At 38.7% G+C, this 24,152-nt stretch overlaps 1 protein-coding gene across 2 annotated transcripts in view; it reads left to right on the top strand.

Moving 5' to 3' along the window:
• NARS2 (asparaginyl-tRNA synthetase 2, mitochondrial) overlaps window positions 1-23,291 on the top strand; it is a 156,438-nt gene extending 133,147 nt beyond the window's left edge. Inside the window, exons 12-14 of one of the 2 annotated variants that reach the window (XM_032167029.1) lie at window positions 15,544-15,641; window positions 18,126-18,152; window positions 22,444-23,291. In XM_032167029.1, coding sequence (XP_032022920.1) covers window positions 15,544-15,641; window positions 18,126-18,152; window positions 22,444-22,588 — 270 coding nt within the window. In that variant the 3' untranslated portion in view covers window positions 22,589-23,291. The remainder of the gene's footprint in view (window positions 1-15,543; window positions 15,642-18,125; window positions 18,153-22,443) is intronic. The other variant, XM_032167030.2, reaches the window with a different exon arrangement.
• The last annotated feature ends 861 nt before the right edge of the window (window positions 23,292-24,152 follow it).

The following is a 24,152-nucleotide window of genomic DNA, read 5'->3' as shown; positions in this document are numbered from 1 at the left end:
TCATTCATCAGTATATTCCTAGTGGAATGCCTGGGGCATGGTGGACACCTAGTATCCATGTGGTGGATGGATGAATGGATTAATGAATCAAATCCAACAAAGTTTAAGACACACTGTCGACGAGTAGTGAGTTGATCTGCTGTGAATTTGCTGGGAAGCTAAAAAGCATCTTTAATTTTGTGAGTGGTAGCAACATGGCATAAAGGAAAGTCTAGTGGCTATAGAATTAGACACTCTTGGGTTCAAGTCCCCAACTCTGTATTATAAACTATGTGATCTTAAATCTGCCACCTAATCTCTTTGTGTCTTAATTTCCTGATCTGTAAAAATGAGAGCATAATATATTATGGAGTTGTGAGGATTAAATCAAGTAATATAAGAAAAGTACATAGCTGTGTTTTAGGAAGTAGGTAGTCAATAGGTATGAAGTTGTCTCTTCCTACTTTCTAAATTTTAATAAAATTTTTCCCTTTCATGTTTAGTTGACATATAATAATTGCATTTATTTATGGAATATAGAATGGTATTTTGGTATATGTATATAATACTGATCAAATTAGGGTAATTAGCATGTTCGTCACCTCAAACATTTTTCATTTCTTTGTGTTGTGAACATTCAAAATCCTCTCATCCACCTTTTTGAAAATATACTATAAATTGTAGTTAACCATATTCACCCTATATTGGTGCAGAATACCAGCACTCATTCCTCCTATCTAGCTATAATATTGTGTCTACTAACCAACCTCTCCCCACCCTTCCAAGCCCCTGATACACACTGTTCTACTGTTTCCCATGACCTCAAAAAATTTTTTGTTCCCACATATGAATGAGAACATACAGTATTTATCTGTGCTTGACTTTAAATTTTGATAGAATCTTTATTATGATAAAGTACAATAATGTTATAATTGTGTGTGTGTGTGTGTGTGTGTGTGTGTGTGTGTTTACATAATATGTTATAACATAAGATTCCTTAAAAGGTAGTTCTCTCATAGACCGCACTCATAAGTATCTTACCTTCAGCAGTACTGGGAAACCTTCATTATGACACAGTCTCTCTGGTAATGTGGTCTCACACCCTAAAGGCGTTATACTGGGACTTTAACATACTTCCATAATTTATGCAGTACTAGAGTATATAGCTTCTCAGAGCTAAACTATTCAAATATAATTTATTTAAACTAGTTACATTAGCCATAGAGAATAACTTTGGTACATTAGCAACGTACATTTCTTTTCGATCCATTTGTATGAAGTGCCTGCTTCTATCCCTCGTTTGTTGTTTTCTGGTGAAGGAAGAAGCTTTGGGCCAGATGACTAAATTCTGTTTCTTTTAGTAGGGCTGTAATAACTGGCTGTGAGTAGGTTCACAAGAGTTCCTGTAATGGATGCAGTGCAGTCTTGAAAAAAATAAGACAGGTATGTTTCATAGGTGCCTTCTTTAGGGAACCAAAAGAGAAGGATGGGGAAATATCTAATCTACACTTGTAACTTTTGGCCAGAGGGTAATAAATAGTAAAATGGTATGTTTTTACAGTTATAATTTATCTTCCTATCCCCGCCTCTCAGTAGAAATGCAGGTATGCACTGTGGTGTACTGAAAAGTACACAGGATGCAGAGTGGTTCTGGGTTTGAAATCTAGATACCTTACTAGTTACCTATGTCACCTTAGGCAAGTCTCTGCAATCTTTCAGCTTCAATTTCTCCCTCTGTATAATCAGAGAATTGGATTAAGTGACCTCTAAAGTATTATCTCTCTAAGATTCTCTGATTTCCTGTAGCCTAAGTTTTTCTTCATTTGCATGGATAAGACTAACTTACAAATTACTGAGCATATTTGATCATTTGAATGGGACAGATCATGGGAAAATGAATCTAAACAAACATGCAAAATGCCATATGCCTCTGAGGCTGGTCTCCAGGTAAGTCCCTCAAAGCCAGGTGGCAGGTGTTCAGCTGGGGGAGTGGCTTCACGGAGAAGAATATTCATTTATTCTACACATGTGTAATTAGGAAAAAGTGACTGCCCCTCAGTCCTTAATGAGATGCCACAATCACCAGGTAGTGTTCTAATTTTCAAAATTATATCAGTATTACTTAGCAAACCAGAGAAAGGTAAGCATTAGTGGGCATTCAATAAAGTATATACTGTGAAGTCAACTCAGAAAGGAGAATACTCAGCCAAGGGGTGTGTAATGAATTTCCCTGAGCTGTGGCTAATTAACCAACCTGCATCAAAATAGCTTGAGCCACAAACCAACAGAAATAGTGATGAAGGGAATTGCCAATTTTTCCCATATCTGGGACTAAAGAGAATCCTAGAAATTTATGTCAAAATTGAAAGTATCCATTTCAATCTGTCTTAAAATACTTTGAGATTCTTTATTATGACATATTTTATATTAATACTTTGATTGTAGAGGTAGGGAACATAGGGAAGAGAAATCCTTTTATGTATGTGATACAGACTTCTAAGGTTCTGTTACCAAACTGTTTCTCCCATTTCAGTCTTCCCAGTGTCTTAATTGAACAAGTTTGGTTAAAGCAACTGAGATAAAAGTGAACGTAGATGCCTCCTAAGTCTTTTGGTAAAGTAAGAGTGTCGAGGAATCTTCATTATTAAGAGAAGCAAGGAAAAGACATTTAGGGAGTTGAGAAATTATTTATATTGTCTCACTTAACTAAATAAGATTAACTAACTTTGTAAGATTAGAGAAGAGATAACTTAAAATATGGCAGACAGAGGAAAATGGTAGAAAAGATTAACAAAGATTAAATTTTTGACATTCCAAATTGACATCTATTATTGAGTACCTGTGTGGCAAGCATAATGTTAAAGCATTCAAAAGAGAAAACAATAATGTTTATCGAGTATGTGCCAATAATTAACTTTTATTCCTTTCTTACAGATGAGGCTGCTACCTCTCAGTGCAGCAGTATAGTCACTCGTGCAAAATCGCACAGCTAGTAGGTATTGAAGCTAGGCTGTAGAGGCAGAAATACAGCATGTATGGCAGCTTCATTAGAATCTTGGTCTTTCTGGGAGTGAAAAGTTTGTGTGGGGTGGCAGGAAGAGCTATGGACTCAGAGCCAGGAGACTTGGGTTTTGTTCCTGGATATACCATTGATCTATCTTGTCCTCAGTATTCTCAGGGGATCGTAGTCAACCTCATTTGTTGATAGGGAAATGCAAATTAAAACCACAGAAAGACACCACTACGTACCAGCTAGAATGGATAAGATGAAAAAGCCTGTGATTCCAGTTGTTGGTGACAATGTTAGGAATACACTCTCCTATGCTGCTGGTAGAAGTATAATTTGCTACAATCACTTTGGAAACTATTAGGCATTACCTACTCAAGCTGAATATATGCATATTCTATGATCCAGCCGTTTCTCTCGAAATGTGTACATATATGCCCTAAAATATGTATAGGACTCTTCACAGCAATACTCTTTGTAATAGGTTGAAACTGGGGGGAAAACTAGACCAACAACAGTAGAATAAATAACTAGATTGTAGCATATTTATGTAATGGGGCACTATTCAGCAATGAGAATAAATAAGGAAGAAGTATGTCATGAATTTTCCTGGGCTGGGGTTAATGAACTGACCTACATCAAAACAGCTGGAGCCTCACACCAGCAGATACACCAATGAAGAGAATTGCCAATAAACAAACTATTGCTGCATGTATCACCATAATGAATCTCACAAACATACTTTGAGTAAAAGAAGCCAAACACAGAATAGTATATACTGTATGATACTATTTCTAGAAAGTTCAAAAATTGACAGAACTGCCCTCTGGTGATAGAGGTCAGGAAAGAGGTTACTTTTGGTCGGGGTAGTAACTAAAAGAAGACCTTAGGAGGACTTTTTTGGGGTACTGCTACTGTTCAATTTATTGATCCATATGGTGCTTCATGGTGTGTTTGTGAAAATTTATAGAACTGTATACTAGTTATTTGTGTACTGTTTACACATATTTTATACTTGAAGTTTACTTTAAAAGGGAATTACACACTTGTATCATCATAGGTTTGTTGTGGAAATCAGATGAACAAATGTTTTTAAAATTGCTTTAAAAATTAAAATTCTATGCTGTAAAAATAATGGAGTAAGGAATTATTGGGTGATAAAGATGGCTAGACAAGATAGGAACAATTACGGAGAGATTGGAGTGTTACAGATAGCTTGGGCTTTATCCAGTTAAAAATAGAGAGGCATTGTATGTCTTCTAAGATACTGGCAAGATGAAAAAATTAACCTGACATACAGAATGGATTGGGGAGGGGGGGAATTAAAGACACGTAAGATAATTATGGGACTTTTGCTTATAATCTCAACGGTGAAAATGGAGAGAAAGAAATGAAACTAAAACATTCTGAAGGAATAAACAGTGGTGTGTGTGTTAGTCCATTTTACTAAAATACAGTTGCTCTACGTTGCTATAAAAAATACCTGAGACTGGCTGGGCATGGTGGCTCACGCTTGTGATCCCAGCACTTTGGGAGGCCAAGGCAGGCGAATCACAAGGTCAGGAGTTCGAGACCAGCCTGGCCAACATGGTGAAACCCGTCTCTACTAAAAATACAAAAAATTAGCTGGGCGTAGTGGCCGGTGCCTGTAATCCCAGCTACTTGGGAGGCTGAGGCAGGAGAATCGCTTGAACCCGGGAGGTGGAGGTTGCAGTGAGCCGAGATCACGCCACTGCACTCCAGCCCAGGCGACAGAATGAGACTACATCAAAAAAAAAAAAAAACAAAAAAACACCTGAGACTTGGTAATTTATAAAACGAAGAGTTTTATTTGGCTCATGGTTCTGCAGACTGTACAAGAATGGCATCAACTTCTCAACTTCTGGTGTGGCCTCAGGAAGCTTTTACTCATGACAAAAAGGCAAAGAGGGAACAGGCATGTCACACAGCAAAACAGAGCAAGAAAGAAGGGAAGAGATATCAGTCTGTTTTAAACAACCAGTTCTCATGTGAACTAATAGGGCAAGAACCCATTACCATGGGAATGGCACAACGCCATTCATGAGGAGGCCACCCCCATGATCTAACACCCGCGCCTAGGCCCCACCTCCAACATTGGGGGGTCACATTTCAACGTGAAATTGGGAGGGCACAAATATCCAAACCATATCAGTCTATGAAATAAACTAGAAAGAAAAGATAACGAAGAGATAGGAGTCACAAGTGATTCCCATAGGTCATACTTTAATTATAAAAAGTAGAGTGGTGCCGTTTACTGAAATGTCCTCTCTCAAGTGGAGGAACTCATAAGTGAACCTTTGTGGAGTTCTCAACTGATGTGTTCTTCTGGTTCACTTGAAATTTAGAGCTCCCTAAGGAAGGAAGAAATGTGGTAAATCAGTCTTGACCATGAGGGAAAGGGAATACATATTTGGGAGCAAGGTAAGAATTCCATTCCTTTGAAGCCATTAGTAGTATCTTTGCAAAATGTAAGACTTTTGCCTCTTTCAGACAGCAGCAGTAGTAAAACTGGCTAGCAATTATAGTAGCCAAAGTCCATTTTCAGTCATTGTTGCCTGCAGCCCATCTGCATCTCTTCACCATCACATCTGGAAAGCCCTTTTTCCTAATTGTACCTAGTTTGTTTTTAGGGCCAAAATACTGTGTATTTCAGCAGTTACAGCAAAAACCACAAACATGTTTCCTATGGTTTGTGGAACATTGTTTTTCTTCTGATACTAGTGTGTAACCTTGCCCCATTGTTGGTAACAGCCTGTGAGAAACTGAATAAGGAGGCGTTCAATTTGTGGTTTTCATCAATATTTTAAAATACTGAGATAGGTGGGAAGAGAGGTGGCAGAGGAAGGGACATTAAACTTTTTCCCTCTTTCAACTTTAGCGTGGAAAAGGTTATGTATTGTAAGCCTTGTTCCTATCTAGCCAATGTTTTTTTTTTTAATTCAGGGTCTGAGTTTTATTTTCAGTACATTGATTGGAATCAAAGAGTCAGAAGGGAGTGTCATAAATAGAAATCAGGGTTTGTTCAGCTTGAATACCAACACAAACTATTTCTAGACAGCATGCCACTGCAGCTGTGTGACTTAAGCAGAATCAAAACTCATATTAAGTGGAGGAAGATGTGTTAGCATTCTGGGCCTACAAGATGTGCCCAAAGTGGAATTGGTTTTGTTAAGGAATAGAGGAATTAGGGAAAGCTTAGGAAAATGATCTGTAGTCTCCATTGTTACCTGTGTAGGAGAGTAAAAGGTTGGCAGAGCTAAAGTCCTTCTGCTTAGTTCAAGCCTCCCAGCGATGCATAGAAACACAGTAGAGATTTTTAGTTGCAAAGGTGCTCAAATTTGGTCAACTTCAAAGAAGTTTTGCTCTGCAACCAGTGAATTCCTTAATGATAGATTTAGTTCTGGTTCCTGTTCATTATATAACTCATTACTCCCAGTAACCACCAGACCTACAGATAAACTATGTATTTTCTGGTCCTACCTTCCTTTCTCTTTGAATCATATCTTTTTCCAAGTACAGACGATTGTCCACTCAGAAGGACTTTTAAAAATTCAAGTTTATGGCTGATTTTTGGCTGTGGTTAATTGAAGTTCCAAGAAAAAGAGTAATATAGGAAGGCTGTTATTTGGAGGGTTCCTATGCCATTATTTATCATCTTACAAATAATCATAGAGCTGGGCATGGTGACTCATGCCTGTCATCCCACCACTTTGGGAGGTAGAAGCAGGAAGGTCACTTGAGCCAAGGAGTTTGAGACCAGTGTGGGCGACATATTGAGACCCTGTCTGTAAAAAAAAAAAAATAACCTGGTGTGGTAATCTGTGCCTGTAATCTAGCTACTCAGAGAGGCTGAGTTAGGAGGATTGCTTGAGCCTGGGAGGTCAAGGCGGCATTGAGCCACACTCATATCACTGCACTCCAGCCTAAGTGGCAGAGTGAGACCCTGTCTCAAAAAAAAAAAAAAAAAAAATCGGCCAGACACGGTGGCTCACGCCTGTAATCCCAGCACTTTAGGAGGCGGAGGCAGGTGGATTACAAGGTCAAGAGATCGAGACCAGCCTGGCCAACATGGTGAAACCCGGTCTCTGCTAAAAATATAAAAAATTAGCTGGGCATGGTGACGAGCTCCTGTAGTCCCAGCTACTCGGGAGGCTGAGGCAGGAAAATCTCTTGAACCTGGGAGGCAGAGGTTGCAATGAGCTGAGATCGCACCACTACACTCCAGCCTGGCAACAGAGTGAGACTCTATCTCAAAAAAAAAATTTTTTAAAAATTAAAAATTAAAAAAAAAGAATCATAGATGAAACTCATAAATAACATCTAACTAAAAGATATGGATACTTCCTAACAGGAAGTTCAAAAGCTTGCAGCTCATCTCCCAGGGCAAAGATGATGTGCTCCAGCTTGCTTAAGATGTGCTCTAGAGTCCGGCTATTTGGAGAGCCTGGCATGCAACAGCCAAATGGGCAGAAAATGGGTATTGATGGTAGCTCAATTTCAGAGTCACCTTTGCAGTACTCTAAAAGCACACTGGAATTGGCTGGAAGAGCCATTAGTAGACAATCAATATCTGAGCTTTTGATAGTGACCATGGTCTATATGATTATTTGTGGTACTTTATCTGTATTTTTCTTGTAGCACCTAATGCTTTATGGTTAGCTATGATAAAATCTAATCTCTACTATAGCACTTTTTATTTATTCATGAACCCTCCCCACTTTCCTTAATCAAAGTTAATTCCTCCTGTCTTTATTGTCCTTGGCTCTGTAAGCCAGTCTCAGCCTCCCATAAACCACAGACCTGCCTGCCCATAAAGGCAAGTTGTCATCACCAGCAAATGCCAACTTTCTTGTTTCCAACCTGCTTGCACTCTTAACCGGCTCCCAATAACTTGTGAAACACACAATCAAGTTTTTGTCATTACTTCTCCAAGAAATTTGTGTAATTGCCTGCGTGTTTGTATTATATCTTTATGTACCTTTTATCTCTAGGAGAATCCAGGAGAAAGAGGTAGTTTTTCTAATAACTAGCCCAGTTGTTGCCAGGGGGAGATGCAAGGTAGAAGAATTCTACCTGGAATTTCAGTCCTAACTAAAAAGTATGAAAATTTCAGGGAATTGTTCTAATGTGATCTTTAGAGAATGCAGTATTTTTGATATACCAGAAGAAAGTACACTCTGTGTATTCAAAATGTGTCTTTATTTGTAATTGAAGAATACTCTGCTGTATTATAACTTCTCAGAGAGTGTGCAGAATCTTTAGCTAGGTAGGAGGATATAGTTATAAAAGAAAAACAGGAAGTATTGGAATCTGATATGGTGGAAAGGAAACTAAACCTGAAGTAAAAGAGAAAAGAAGAATGTTACGTGGAGGAAGAAAAGACAACAAGGGCTGGGCACAGTGGCTCACACCTGTAATCCCAGCACTTTGGAGGCCCAGGTGGGCAGATAACTTGAGGTCAGGAGTTAGAGGCCTGTCTGCCCAACATGGTGAAACCTCATCTCTACTACAAAAATTAGCTATAAAAATTAGCCAGGCATGGTGGCATGCACCGGTAATACCAGCTACTCGGGAGGCTGAGGCAGGAGAGTTACTTGAACCTGAGAAGCGGAGGTTGCGGTGAGCTGAGATCACACCACTGCATTCCAGCCTGGGCAACGGAGTGAGACTCAGTCTCGGGAAAAAAAAAAAAAAAAGACAAGGCTTTTGTGGGCTTTTCTTCAGAGGTTCACCTGAACTTGTTGAAAAAGAAATAGTACCATTTGGTCCTGAAATAATTATGAGACGTTGTAAAGGAATGCTTTGCCCAAAAGGTACAGATACCTTAAGAGGGGAAGCCACTTTGCACTCCTGTCAAGGAAACATACAGGAAATTGACCCACTGGAGAGAATGTGAATTTTCAGACCATGTAGGCAAAGAAAGAACAAAGATGATTTGTGTTCCTCCTGCATACCATAAAATTAGTACCAAGTAAAGATATAGTAGTGGTGTGGGACTGTATCCAGATGTCTTCTAAAATTTTTATTCCATGAAAATAGCCTGTTTTGATAAGTTCTTCCATACTGATTCGTTTATCTCCCAAAGTACAGAGGAAGAAAATAGGGGAACTACTGTTCTGCCTTTAATTCTAATTAACATTGAAGGATCGTTTGGGAGGATGGAAGTTTAAGAGTCCACATAGATGAGGAAAAAGCAACATGGAAAACTGTTTTATGTGCACGTATAGTTCTGCTTCTCCCTCAGTGGGAATTATGCTTCTCCATCCCATTGATGTGAACTGTGTCATATGACTTGCATTGGTCGAGGAATGTGAGAAGTGACATACATACGTTGCTTCTGTACAAATGCTTTTAGTACATAGTCATCCATGCTCTTTTTTCCCATCTGCCCCAAGACCAACAGTACCCTAGAAAGAGATTATTCTATCAGTTTTAGACCAGGATGGACATGTGGCCTATGTTTTTAAAAGGCCATTCATTGTTTTAAACTAGTGGTTCTCAACCAGGGATTATTACGTTCCCCTCCTTCTTCACCAAGGAACATTTGCAGTGTCTGGAGATGTTCTTGGTTGTCACAACAAGGGGAGTATAACCGGCCTATAGTGGGTAGAGGCCAGTTATACTGCTAAATATCCCACAGTGCACAGTTGAGGCCTCCACAACGAAGAAGTATCTAGTTAAAAATGTTATTAATGCTGAGATTGAGAAACCTGGTTCTAAGCTTCTGGAGTTGTTTGTGACTATAGCTTAGCCTAGCCTATCCTGACTAATACAACAACTTTCACCTTAATTTTATAACAAGTGCAGCAATAGTTGTGCATAACCAGTTAGGTACACTGGAAATTAGGAAGGCAAGTTTGAGAGAAAAAAAATTTTTTTTTAAATGTAGCTATCCTACTATGGTATAAGATTTTTAAGGTGACTCGGCCAGGCATGATGGCTCACGCCTGTAATCGCAGCACTTTGGGAGGCTGAGGCAGGTGGATCGCAAGGTCAGGAGATCGAGACCATCCTGGTAACATGGTGAAACTCTGTCTCTACTAAAAATAACAAAAAAATTAGCCGGGCATGGTGGCAGGTGCCTGTAGTCCCAGCTACTCGGGAGGCTGAGGCAGGAGAATGGCATGAACCGGGGAGGTGGAGTTTGCAGCGAGCCGAGATCGCACCACTGCACTCCAGCCTGGGTGACGGAGCAAGACTCCATCTCAAAAAAACATTTTTAAGGTGACTCAAAAGGTTTAGAAACTTCCAGTTACACAACTATAACTGTGCAGTTGCAGATATTGCAGATAAATAAAAGCCATAGAGAAAAGTCAGTGTGGTTACACAGTGAACTCTCTCCTGAACTCAAATATTAAAAGAAGTTTATAATCAAAGATAAATATGAGTCTTTTATATTCCTTTAAACATAGCATTAAAAGAATTAAAATCCAAAATTAACATGGTTTAGATCTGCATGCAAAGATCCCCAGAGGACTTTTGTTTTAGTTATCTTAAGCAGCAAGACCCAGCAACAAGTACATCTCTCGTTTGATGCTCATGAACTACATAGAGAAAGCAGAACATCTTACCAAGGATTGCCTCATCTTCCTCATCACTGGCCACCAGCCTCATCTGGACTACCTCCTTCCGGTTATTCCATAGTCTCTGGTTCTCCAGCATCTTTTTGAGGCAGTAGACCTTTCTAACCCTAGCTTTAAGCTTTACATGTACTTAAAGTATCAAAAGTGATTACTGCTGGGCACAGTGGTTCACATCTGTAATCCCAGCACTTTGGGAGGATGAGGCGGGTGGATCACGAGGTCAGGAGTTCAAGACCAGCCTGGCTAACTTGGTGAAACCGCGTCTCTGCTAAAAATACAAAAATTAGCTGGGCACGGTGGCACATGCCTGTAATCCCAGCTACTCGTGAGGCTGAGGCGGAGGTTGCAGTGAGCCAAGATCGCGCCACAGCACTGCAGCCTGGGCTACAGAGCGAGATTCTGTCTCAAAAAAACAACAACAACAAAAATGATTACTACCCACCCTTGTCCTATGGAATCACTCCTATTTTGAAACCTTGAAAATGATAGATTTTGAATATACCTATCTCTTCTTTTTTGTTTTGTTTCGTCTGGTTCTGACAAGTCATTGTTTCATGTATATAGTGAGTATATGCAACATTCTAATGTTATGGGGTATAATGTACTGTTTTGATATGTGTATACAATGTGGTATGATTAAATCAAACTAATTAGTATATCCTTCACCTGACCTATCATTTTTATAGTGAGACATTTGAAATTTACTCTTAGTTATTTAAAAATATATAATATATATTGTTGACTGTAGTCACTTTGTATGTAATACATCTCAGAATCTTCTTCTGCCTGAAATTTTGCACCTTTTGATTAATAACTCATTCCTCTGTCTATCTGAAACTTTGTACCCTTTGATCAGCAACTCTTCATTCCCTTCCTTCACACTCCAGCCTCTGGTAACCATCATTCCATTATCTATTTCTATTTGTTCAGCTTATTAGATTCCATATATAAGTGAAATTATGTGGTATTTGTCTTTCTGTGGTTGGCATATTTCACTTAGCACATTATCCTCTGGATTCATCCATGTGTCAGAAGTGACTGGATTTACCCCCTTCTTAAGGCTGAATAGGATTTTATTGTGTGTATATATACACAATATTTGTCCATTCATCTATTGATGGGCACGTAGGTTGTTTCTGTATCTTTACTATTGTGAGTAATGCTGCAGTGAACATTAGAGTGCAGATATCACCACCAATATACTGATTTCTGTTCCTTTGGATATATATACCCAGAAGTGGGATTGCTGAGGTGTATGTTCTGTTTTTAGATTTTTGAGGAACTTCCATACCATTTCTCATAATGGCTGTACTAATTTACGTTCCCACCAACAGTGTATAAGAGTTCCTTTTCTCTGTATCCTCTCCAAACTTATTTTTCATCTTTTTAATAACAGCCATTCAAAGCTGGGCCTGGTGGTGGCATGTGCCTATAATCCCAGCTACTTAGGAGGCTGAGGCAGGAGATCGCTTGAACCCAGGAGTTCAAGTCCAGCCTGAGCAACATAGCAAAACCCCATTTATATTTAAAAATATAAATGTAGGAAGAAAAAAAAAACACTCTGACAGGTGTGAAGCGATAACTCAGTGTGGTTTTATTTTTCATTTTCTTAATAGTTAGTGATGTTGAGCATTTTTTCTTGTACCTGTTAGTCATTTGTATGTTTTTTTTTTTTGAGAAATGTCTGTTCAGTTCCTTTACCTTTTTTTAATCACGTTATTTTCTTGTTGAGTTGTATGAGTTCCTTATGTATTTTGGGTATTAACCTCTTATAAGATGTATGGTTTGCAAATATTTTCTCCCATTCTTTGAGTTGTCTCTTCACTTTGTTAATTGTTTCCTTTGCTGTGCAGAAACTTTTTAGTTTAATACTGTCTCATTTGTCTGGTTTTGCATTGGTTGTCTGTGCTTTTGGAGTCATCTCCAAAAAAATCATCGCCCAGACTAATGTCATAGAACTTTTTCTCTATATTTATTTCTAGTAGTTTTATGATTTCAGATCTTATATTTAAATCTTTAATCCATTTTGAGTTAGTTTTAGAGCTAAACAAAGATGGAATGCTCTGTTTCAAGGATACTGTTTCTCAGGCTTTAAATATTTTCAAGCAGAGGCCAGAGAGCCACTGGTTGACTATTGTCTTCCAAAGTTGATAGCCTATAATTCTAAATTTAACACTCTGGATTGAAGGTAAGAAAAGAACAAAATTTTTACCATGTGTCTCTCAACTCCTGTCATATTTTAGCCATATCTAAAAGCAAGACACCAGGAAATAAAGATACCAGACTTTCTCCTTGCTCTGAGGACAGAAGGGATAACTGCAGGGTCCTCATTAGAGCCCAGCCATATTAATTGTGTAGCTGTTCTCTCTCACTCTGATTCAGCCTAGTGATGAGGGTCAGAGCTGATGTTTTTCTCTTTAATGATAGTAATGAGGATAAGGTGTACGGCATTGGGGGCACGATCTTGAATTATTCTTTATTGTTGATTATTCGTAAAGTATATCTCATTCAAAAGTTTCTAAATCAAAACTGGGAAGGGGATGGCTTAACGGCAAAGTGAGGCAAAGTTTTTAAAATATTTATAATGTAATGTGACATTTAAAGATTTAAATGTGTTTTATGGATTCCTCATTTTTCTTTTGTTACGTGAAATCTTAGTTTTTTACCTTCAGGTTCTTGAGCTTAAAAATGTCTACCTGCCCAAAAGACAGGAAAGTCACAAAATAATACAGATAGCAAATAAATATAAATTTTTTTTTGAGACAAGGTGTTGCTTGTCTCCTAGACTAGAGTACGGGTGGTATGATCATGGCTCACTGTAACTTCGAACTCCTGGGCTCTACTGATCTTCCTGCCTGAGCTTGACAAGTAGCTGGGACCACAGGCATGCACCACCACACCCAGCTGCAAATAAACACTTTTAAATTGTTTTGTAGGGACGGAGTCTTGCTGTGTTGCCCAGGCTGGTCTCAAATTCCTGGCCTCAAGCAGTCCTCCCACCTCAGCTTCCCAAGTAGCCAAGACTATAAGCACATGCCACCATGTCCAGCCACAAATAAACATTTAAAAATTTTTTTTTAATTATTTTTTGGGGGACAGACAAAATCTCGCTCTGTCATCCAGGCTGGAGTACAGTGGCATGATCTTGGCTCACTGCAACCTCCGCCTCATGAGTTCAAGCAATTCCTTGTGCCTCAGCCTCCAGAACAGCTGGGACTACAGGCATGTGCCACTGCACCTGGCTAATTTTTGTATTTTTGGCAGAGAGGGGGTTTCACTACTTTGGCCGGGCTGGTCTCGAACTCCTGACCTCAGGTGATCCACCCACCTTGGCCTCCTAAAGTGTTGGGATTACAGGCGTGAGCCACTGCACCCGGCCTGAAAAATTAAATATTACTAATTTAATAATTGAAGAAATGTAATTAATTTAGTAATACTAATTAGTAATTGAAGAAATACAAATTAAAATATTAAGTTATTATTTTCCCTTACTAAGAGTTTTTTGATGTTTTCTATTGTAAAACTATAATACATGTTTAGTATAGAAAATAAGAAAATACAAATAAAAGAGGAAAACAATTTTAAAGTACTTGTAATCTCATCACAGTAGCAACACAACATCTCATTATGTAGATGATAGTCTTTTTTCTATCCATGTCTAAAACTTATCTAATAGTCTGTTGATGTACATTTGAACTTTTTGTCATAAGTAATGCTGTAGTAAACATCTTGCATGTTAATCTTTTTTTGCATCTCTGATTTTCTTAGGATAGGTTCCTTGAACTGCTTGCTGAGTCAAAACATATTGCATTTTTCAGGCGTTTGGTTATCTGTTGTCAAATTGCTGACCAGAAAGGTTGTATCAGTTATATGAGCTTATTGGTTTATCCATTCTGTTATCTGTATTGTTTATCTTATTTTCCTATATTTTTTCTTTCAGACTTAGTCTTGCAGATATATTGTTTTCTTATCACCTTTTTTTTTTTTTTTTTTTTTTACAGAGTCTTGCTCTGTGGCCCAGGCTAGAATGCAGTGGTGCAATCTCGGCTCGCTGTGACCTCCACCTCCTGGGTTCAAGCAATTCTCCTGCCTCGGCCTCCCAAGTAGCTGGGATTACAGGCATGCATCACCAAGCCCAATTAATTTTTTGTATTTTAGTAGAGACGGGGGTTGTACCATGTTGCCCACAAGGTGGTCTCAAACTCCTGAGCTCAGGCAGTCTGCCCACCTCAGCCTCCCAAAGTGCTAGGATTACAGGTATGAGCTACTGTGCCCAGCCATCATCTCCATTTTGATAACTCCAGAATGGTATCTTGTTCTTTTAATTTTGTACTTCTTTGATTAATAATCAGAATTTATTTTATATGTCCTAGTAACAATACTACAAATTAAACTCTTCATTGCCACATTATAAGAAAAAACAGACAAAAATACACACACCTTAAATGTTCAACTAAAAAGGAAAGCAGTTAAATAATTATAATTCTAATCAATAAACTATTAAACATTAAAGCTATTAAAACATAATATGAAGTATTTTTACTAACATAGGAAAAATATTAGTTTGTAATATTAGATAAGACAAGTGGTAAGTTTTTATCTGTAATTATACTTTATAAATGTATAAGGGAAAAAATCTGAAAAGAAATCCAGAAAAATGTAATTTTCTGGTGCTGATAGGTGATTTTGAATGTTTCATAATTTTTAACACTTTCCACATTTTTATAATTAACATTTCTATCACATTTATGAAGAAAATACATTTGTGTTCAGTATACCACACAAATGGTGCAAGAGAGAGGAAATTGTCCACTTGTAATTTGTATGTAGTCAGTAAGATTCTGGTAGGTAGGTAATTAGCCATTGCCAAAACGTGAAAGGTTTACTTACTTCAGAAACTGACTGTTGGAATCACCTGAAATTATAATGCTAATAATTTTTTTTTTTCCTTAGGTTGCTGCTGTTGATCTTCTGGTTCCTGGAGTTGGGGAACTCTTTGGAGGAGGCCTCAGAGAAGAACGATACCATTTCTTAGAAGAGCGCTTAGCCAGGTACTGGTCAGACCTAAAAGAAACACAATTGGGAAATTGAGCATAAGGCGCTCAAAGGTGGTCATTGCATAGTAACAGAGTGAAGACCCTGGGCCTAGGCCCCTGACAGAACTGGATCTCAGATTCTCTTATGTCCTTGAGCAAGTTGTTAGTTTATCTCTGAGCTTCCCTTTCTTCAGGAATGGAGCTCTTACATGAAAAACCCACAGTGATATTTGCCCATTTTTACATACCTTTCCCTATGAAAAGTAGCTTTTTAAAAAGTTGAGAAGAGAGAGCTCCCCCTTAAAGCTTGTCCTACTTTTTTTTTTTTTTTTTTTTTGAGACGGAGTCTCACTCAGTCGCCCAGGCTGGAGTGCAGTGGCGTGATCTTGGCTCACTGCAAGCTCCGACTCCCAGGTTCACGCCATTCTCCTGCCTCAGCCTCCCGAGTAGCTGGGACTACAGGCGCCCGCCACCACGCCCAGCTAATTTTTTGTATTTTTTAGTAGTGACGGTTTCACCGTGTTAGCCAGGATGGTCTTGATCTCCTGACCTCGTGATCCGCCCGCCTCGGCCTCCCAGAGTGCTGGGATTACAGGCGTGAGCCACTGCACCCGGCCAGCTTGTCCTACATTTTTATCTTATGTGTATTCTTTATTTACTCTCAATTATGATTGGCAGACTTCTATAGGGACATAAAGACAGACTCTGAGCCGGGGAAAGGATGAAGTTGGGGAAAGAAAACTAGTCAGATAGCATTTAGAATAAGCACATTTCACTTCCTCAGATTCTCTTCTATGTAAGGGTCTTGATTTAGCTGTTTGAATAACTTTAAGTTGCTGTTTGAGAAATGGGAAACAAATCTGTAAACACAGAGAGAATGTTTTGGAGATGGGAAGTAAGGAATCGTGTTTCTAATTGAACTGCCACTCCTAAATATACATTTATATGCCATAATGACTTCCTAAACTAACCATACCTGTTTTCTGTGATTTCTACTTTAGTAAAAGTACTGCCAGACTTAAAAAAAAAAAAAAAAAGACTTTACCATGTCTGTATGCTTCATTCTCTCCAGATAGTACTGGGTTTCATAGTAATCTGGAAAAGCCATAATTGTTTGAAAATATTCTGTTAGCCATTTGTGAGGCCTTCTTTTCCTAATGGGGAAAATGCTTTGAAAGTTGATGCTTTTTCAAAGTCCCAACCTATATGTAAATCTCTTGGGTAACTTAGTTTTGTTATCCCACTCATCTGAACTGCTCTACTGGGTTAGGATCCAAAAGAAAGGGGATGGATAAATAGGTTTGAGGAAGACTGTATTCGTTAGATGACGAACTCCTTACTACTATTACGGTGTTAAAGAAAGTTGTGGAATTGAAGGTCAGACCGTAGTTGGAAAAAATCTGAGTATTCTCTATGTTTTTTAAAAAGCACAATAAAAATCACACATGGCAAGAAACCTCATCTGTTGAAAGATTAATTGGTCTGTTTTCTTTGCTTGCTTCCTTCCTCCAGGAAACCTTTCCTCATAACATTAAATGTTTACCTAATACCTGATAATAGCCACATCTGTCTTTCATAATGAAGTGGATATATATGATTCCCTATTTCAGGGATCTGTCTGTGGCTGCTCTTCATGTTTTCTGCATTTTTGTATATTTGAATTTTTCATATTCCTGGTCACATTAGATGCACTATAGTCTGAAACACATTTTTTAAAGGGCTGAGTTGAATTTCAATTAGCACTAAGAATTTAAAATTTTATTAATAGTTCTCAAACAAGAATCAGTGTGCAACCATATTATGAAGGCAGCCTCAGAATCTATATTATTGTTTTAATGTTGAAGAACGAAGGTTTTATCTCTGTGTCCCTTGTCTGTGTGTGCCTCCCAACAACCTTAACTAGTAATAATAGTGCTTTTTTTTTTTTTGAGATGGAGTCTCACTCTGTTGTCCAGACTGGCGTGCAGTGGCATGATCTTGGTTCACTGCAACTTCTGCCTCCTAGGTTCAAGCAATCCTTCTACCTCAGCTTCCCGAGTAGCTGGGACTACAGGCACACACCACCACACCCAGCTAATTTTTTATTTTTAGTAGAGATGGGGTTTCACCATGTTGGCCAGGCTCGTCCGGAACTCCTGATCTCAAGTGATCCACCCACCTTGGCCTCCCAAAGTGCTGGGATTACAGGCAGGAGCTGCCACTGCACCCTGCCTAATAATAGTGCTTTTCTTATGTCACAGGATAATAAACTCATCTCAGGTGAATCCCTTCCTTTGGACTCTGGATCATATTTTCTTTCTATAACATTTATTGTCTAAACCATTTATTTGATAACACCTTGTGCTATTGGTTAACTTACTGTACAGTTTCAGCTTCTCAACTATATTGAGTATTACTTGAGAGCAGAGGCTTTGTCGTCTCCTTCTTTATAAAGAGTTCTTTGCACACACCCAGAATAAATGTCTAGTGGTTAATATTTATCTTATCTTCCTTTAACAGATCAGGACTTACAGAAGTCTACCAATGGTAAGAATGTGGCCCCTAATAATTCTTACTCTAGCTGCTTGTCTGACTGTTGCCTAGAAGCATTTTTACTTGTATCCCCAAGACCCCATGAAAGAGTGTTAAAAACAGTGAACTTAACTGTTCTTAGGTCAGGGAAGGGATTGGGGGCTCAGAAGATCACTTACTTCCTTTGGGTTCTTGAAAAACAGTAATAATAGCTCTCATTTACTTACTGCTTATTGCGTGTCAGATAATTATGTTAAAAATTTTATGTATATTGGCTGGGCGCGGTGGCTCACGCCTGTAATCCCAGCACTTTGGGAGACCAAGGCAAGTGGATCACCTGAGGTCAGGAGTTCGAGACCAGCCTGACCAACAAGGTGAAACCCCGTCTCTACTAAAAATACAAAAATTAGCCAGGTGTGGTGGCAGGCACCTGTAATCCCACCTACTTGGGAGGCTGAGGCAGGAGAATCGCTTGAACTTGGGAGGCAGAGGTTGCAGTGAGCTGAGATCACATCATTGCACTCCAGCCTGGGGGACAAGAGCGAGACTTCGTCTCAAAAAAAAAAAAAATGTATATTATGTCATGTAATCATCCTATCACCCTGTGAATTAGGTACTATTATTAAGCCCCTTATTACCCGCTAGGCCTGAGGCCCAGAGATGTTAACTAACTTAGCCAAGATCACACAGTTTGAGGGATAGAGATGGGACTTGATCTCTCTGAATCAAAATCCTTGGCTCGGCCGGGCACGGTGGCTCACGCCTGTAATCCCAGCACTTTGGAAGGCCACGTGGATCACTTGAGGTCAGGAGTTCCAGACGAGCCTGGCCAACATGGTGAAACCCCGTCTCTACTAAAAATACAAATACTAGCTGGGCATGGTGGCGGGCGTCTGTAATCCCAGCTATTCCGGAGGCTGAGGTGGGAGAATTGCTTGAACCTGGGAGGCAGAGGTTACAATGAGCCAAGATCATGCCACTGTGCTCCAGCCTGGTGACAGAGCGTGACTCTGTCTCAAAAAATAAATAAATTAATTAATTTTTAAAAATCCTTTGCTCTTAAGCATTATACTGCAATTTCTTTATGTGTGAAATTAGGGGCTTGAGCTAAGTGATCCCTAATGCCTCCACTAACTGTAGAAATCCAAGCTGCTTAGGGAGGACCACGTGTCTGTACTTAAACATTCACTGCCTCAAAGTCGTTTTGGTTTTCCTTATGCAGACTTTTTCTTGAAGTACTTTTCAATATATATAAATTTTTTATTTATATTTCTATATTAGCACTCCTTCAGGATCTTGGTATAATAATATCAACAATATTATTAATCCTTTTGCTGTGCTCAGGAAGAGGAAGGGGCAAGTTACCTACACCCTTGCCTTTTGGTATGGAAGGAGATAGGTTTCAGAGATGCAAAAAAATCTAAAATTGGCTTCAGGTGATGGCCTTTGAATGCCTTATATTAACCAGTAATGACCTTAGGCATACTTAATCTCTCAGAGTCTTGGTTTTTTGGCTATAAAATGGAATGATATCATCTCCTTCACAGAGTTATTGTGTAGATGAAATGAAACAATACAGGTTAAGTATCTACATAGAGTGGAAGCTTAGTAAATGCTAGTTTCCTACCCCCTTTCTTTTCTTTGTTCTGAGTCTTGCTATTAGGTAGATAAGCCTGATGATTGAGCAAGCTTACGTATTTTATAGTTTGTAAAAACTAGCCTTTAAAAAAGCTAAACCACTAGCCTTAAAAAAAGCTAAAGCCACCGTGGGTGCGGTGGCTCACGGCTGTAATCGCAGCACTTTGAGAGGCCAAGGCAGGTGGATCACTTGAGGTCAGGAGTTCGAGACCAGCCTGACTAACATGGTAAAACCCCATCTCTACTAAAAATACAAAAATTAGCCGGGCGTGGTGACAGGTGCCTGTATTCCCAGCTACTTGGGAGGCTGAGGCAGGAGAATTGCTTGAACCTGGGAGGTGGAGGTTTCAGTGAGCCAAGATTGCGCCATTGCATTCCAGCCTGGGCAGCAAGAGCAAACGTCCATCTCAAAAAAAAAAAAAAAAAAAAAAAAACTAAATACAAACCGCACCCCAGCCTGGGCAATACAGTGAGACCCCATTCCAAAAAAAAAAAAAAAAATTGGTTAAATAAGTTTAGGCCTTGGAAGTCTTTATTAATCATTTTAGTACCATTCTTTTCCCAACAAAAGTTTTCAAATCCTTAAGATCTCCTTGAATTTGCTTCCTTCTATATTAGTATATTAAAGGTAAAAGAGACCTTAGACATCTTCATATCTGTGATGTCTGCTAGTGTTCCAACATACGGTGAGAAGCCACCACAGATGGCTAAGAATTTACTCACTTCCTATTTCTGTATGCCATATGCAAATTAAATCTGTAACTAGATCCACAAATTTCTTAGCATCTCTTCCATAATCTTGCTACCCTGGAACCAATTTAACAACAATCAAACAAATACATATACGTTAGAAAACTTTTTTCTTAGAAATGGATTATTTCATCTATCAAAGCAAAGGCAAGAAAAATGCTACAGACTGAACCCCTCTGCTGACAGTTTGCAGATATTCATGCCAGTGTTTCAATATCAACGTATGAGAAATTTAGACCCATCTAAAACTATTGGTGAACTTTGTAGCAGCCAGGTCAGGTCCTGCAGGCATTTGTGACAGGTAGTTTGGTGTGCTGTTCATTTCATCACTGAGTCAAAGTGTACTCTGTCCCCATGCCTTGTAAACTTTAAAGTTAATTTAGCAACTGAACATTTCAGTTATTCAAGACTGAATAGCTGAATGTGCCTCCCATTATTTCTTATAGTTTTTACTAATCTGAAGTTTTATACTAGATATCCCTGTAATGTTGATCTCTTACCTGATTACAACTCATCTGGTTGGAATTAATCTTTTCTGTTAAAAAGATAAGTACTTAGACTTAACTCCTTACAATACCAGTATATGTCGCCATTATTATTAATGGTGGGGAAATAGGTTGATGGACAGTCTTTATGATTGGGAAACCAAGTGGCTACAAGTTATATTGCTTACGTCTTATTATAGAACTGATTTTACAAATCGTTCAAGAAAATATAAACTTGTTTGGTTTTTGTGTGTTTTTGTTTTTTTTTTTTGAGACAGAGTTTCACTCTGTCACCCAGGCTGGAGTGCAGTGGCTCCATCTCTGCTCACTGCAACGTCCACTTCCCAGGTTCAAGCGATTCTCCTGCCTCAGCCTCCTGAGTAGCTGGGATTACAGACGGACGCCACTACGCCTGGCTAATTTTCGTGTTTTTAGTAGAGACAGGGTATCACCACGTTGGCCCTGCTGGGCTTGAACTCCTGAGCTTGTGATCCGCCTGCATCGGCCTCCCAAAGTGCTGGAATTACCAGCATGAGCCACCTCACCCGGCCGATAAACTTGTTTTAATCAATATTATATAACTCAAGAATTTCCCCACCAAATGACATAATAAAATATTTATAGTTGTCCTTTTCCTCTTTTCTTCCTAAAACTTTTTCCAATGCTGGTGTGTTAGAATCTGAGTTTCGGTCATGGCTGTGCCATTATCTTGCCATGTGGTCTTTAGTGGGAAAAGAATGTGCGTGGATGGGTTTCAGAGGCTGTCTAGCATGTCAGCTAAATGACTCTGGGCATCTTCACTAGGCCTAAGGCAGAGAATTAAAGGTTTCTCCTCACTCCAGCATTCAAGCATATATTTTTGTGCCTTCAAACAAAACTTCATGTAATTAACACCTACTCTAGAGCATTCCCTGGTGATAAAAAGTTGAATGAAGCACAGTTCCTGCCCTGTTGTAGCTTATAGTCTAATCTGTAGGATATCTTTTCATAATGTAACAGGCAAAACTCTGCACTCTCCTCTGTGTATTGAACAATATGATTTTGGGAAGGAAAAGAAAACATTGTGATTAACCTACCAAGAAATAAAAGAGGCATATATTTTCAAGAAAATTAGTAAATCTATAGAAAATTTTCTGTAGCCTCCTGAGGCAAGTTTTCTGTCATAAACGCATAAATATAATAGCTTAAAAAGGAAAAGGGACCAAAGCCCATGACTGTATGACAGGATCCACTGCTGTTTCTCTGGGTGACCTTGGATAGATTATTCAGCTTCTTCCTTTCCGTTGTCTGTCTGTGAAGGGGAAAGACTGGTCTATCACAGTGAGGTAGACAATAACAAATGATTGCAAAATACGTTTGAAACATAAAATTCTAATCAACATCTGGTCTTATACAATATATATAGATGATGATTTTCTGTTTTTGAAAAACAGGTATCTGGACCTTCGTCGATTTGGATCTGTGCCACATGGAGGTTTTGGGATGGGATTTGAACGCTACCTGCAGTGCATCTTGGGTGTTGACAATATCAAAGATGTTATCCCTTTCCCAAGGTTTCCTCATTCATGCGTTTTATAGCTGGAAGATTGGTTAAGGAAAAACACCCCCCATGGCCGAGACACTGCACATGATTGTGCATACAGCAGAATGCATGTTTGGATATTAGAAATGCAGATTTCAATATGTAATTGTTGTGCCATAAGATATCATAGAAAAAATATAAGTGGTTGTGATTTTCTTAGAAAGTTGAGGGTATTTCATGTAAGGATGAGCTCCCCCAAGAAGAGGTGCTTATAGCAAGGGGACTCTCAAATCCATTACCTCAATTAAGAAATGAAGAAATTGAATTAGATAGTCTCAAAGTTTCTTTTAAACTCTAAAACAGAATGAGATAATGTATTTTACATTGTCTATAATCATTAAATCACTCCGTGTAATTTTTGAGAACCATCTAGTAGCTCAAAATAAAATAATGTTGGATCTTTTCTCCCTTGCATATACTTTGTGATAAATCCTTATCTCATTTTCAGTACTTCATTAAACATTGCAGAAAAAAATATTCCTTAAGGTCTTAATTGATTTAACGAAGTAGCTATTCTGAATTGAAATCTCCTTTCATTGAACTGGATGAAAAAATCATGTTTAATAACTGTTGCTTTTCAGTTTTCAAAGCTGTTGAGATATTACATTAAGTATTTCAACTCTTTAATCACTGTTGTGTTATAATTCGTTTATATTTGATGTTTATAATTTGTCTAATAAAATAGATTTTTTTAATTGACGCCTATGGAAAAAAAGTTATATATTTTTTAATTTCATTTGGTCCTTTCCCAGTAAAATTTGGAAGAAAGGTATTTTCAATCCAAGATGAGGATGGGAATTTGGCTGAGTCTAAAGGATGGGTAATTCTAGAGTTAAAAAGTAGTGTGGTCAGCTGGGCATGGTGGCTCACGCCTGTAATCCCAGCACTTTGGGAGGGTGAGGCAGGCGGATCACTTGAGGTCAGTAGTTCCAGACCAGTCTGGACAACATGGTGAAACCCCATCTCTACTAAAAATACAAAAATTAGCCAGGTGTGGTGGCAGGCGCCTGTAATCCCAGCTACTTGGGAGGCTGAGGCAGGAGAATCACTTGAACCCGCGAGCCGAGGTTACGGTGAGCAAAGAATGCGCCACTGCCCTCCAGCCTGGGGGACAGAGGAGGACTCTATCCCCAAAGAAAAAAAAAAAAAAAAAGTACTGTGGTCTCTGAGAGTGAGAAGAGCATTGATTGGGGAGTTTGGAACCTGACAATTCTAGCACTTTGGACAAGCTGCTTACTGTGTAGGAGCTCAACATCATTTTCTTCAGAGTTGATAAAATAATTACGTGTGTGTGTGCACGTGCATGTGTGTGCACACACACACATGCATATGTTTAAAACTGAAATGCTACATAAACTTTTTAAAAACTCTTGTTTTAGTCTTTATGTCTTCATTGAGTTACATGTATAAGGACCTATAGCAAACTGTATTCTCAGTAGAATACGCATGTATCAAGTAATTGTAAATGGGCTTGCATGCCTGAATAATCAGTTTTCTAAGTCTCATTAGATGGGTTCTCCTAGATTATTTCCTAATGAAATTTGTATGTATACTTTATTT

Source organism: Hylobates moloch, unplaced genomic scaffold, assembly GCF_009828535.3.
Source record: "Hylobates moloch isolate HMO894 unplaced genomic scaffold, HMol_V3 SCAFFOLD_11, whole genome shotgun sequence".
In the NCBI taxonomy this organism is placed as follows: Eukaryota; Metazoa; Chordata; class Mammalia; order Primates; family Hylobatidae; genus Hylobates; species Hylobates moloch.
This window is presented reverse-complemented; position numbering and strand designations above follow the sequence as displayed.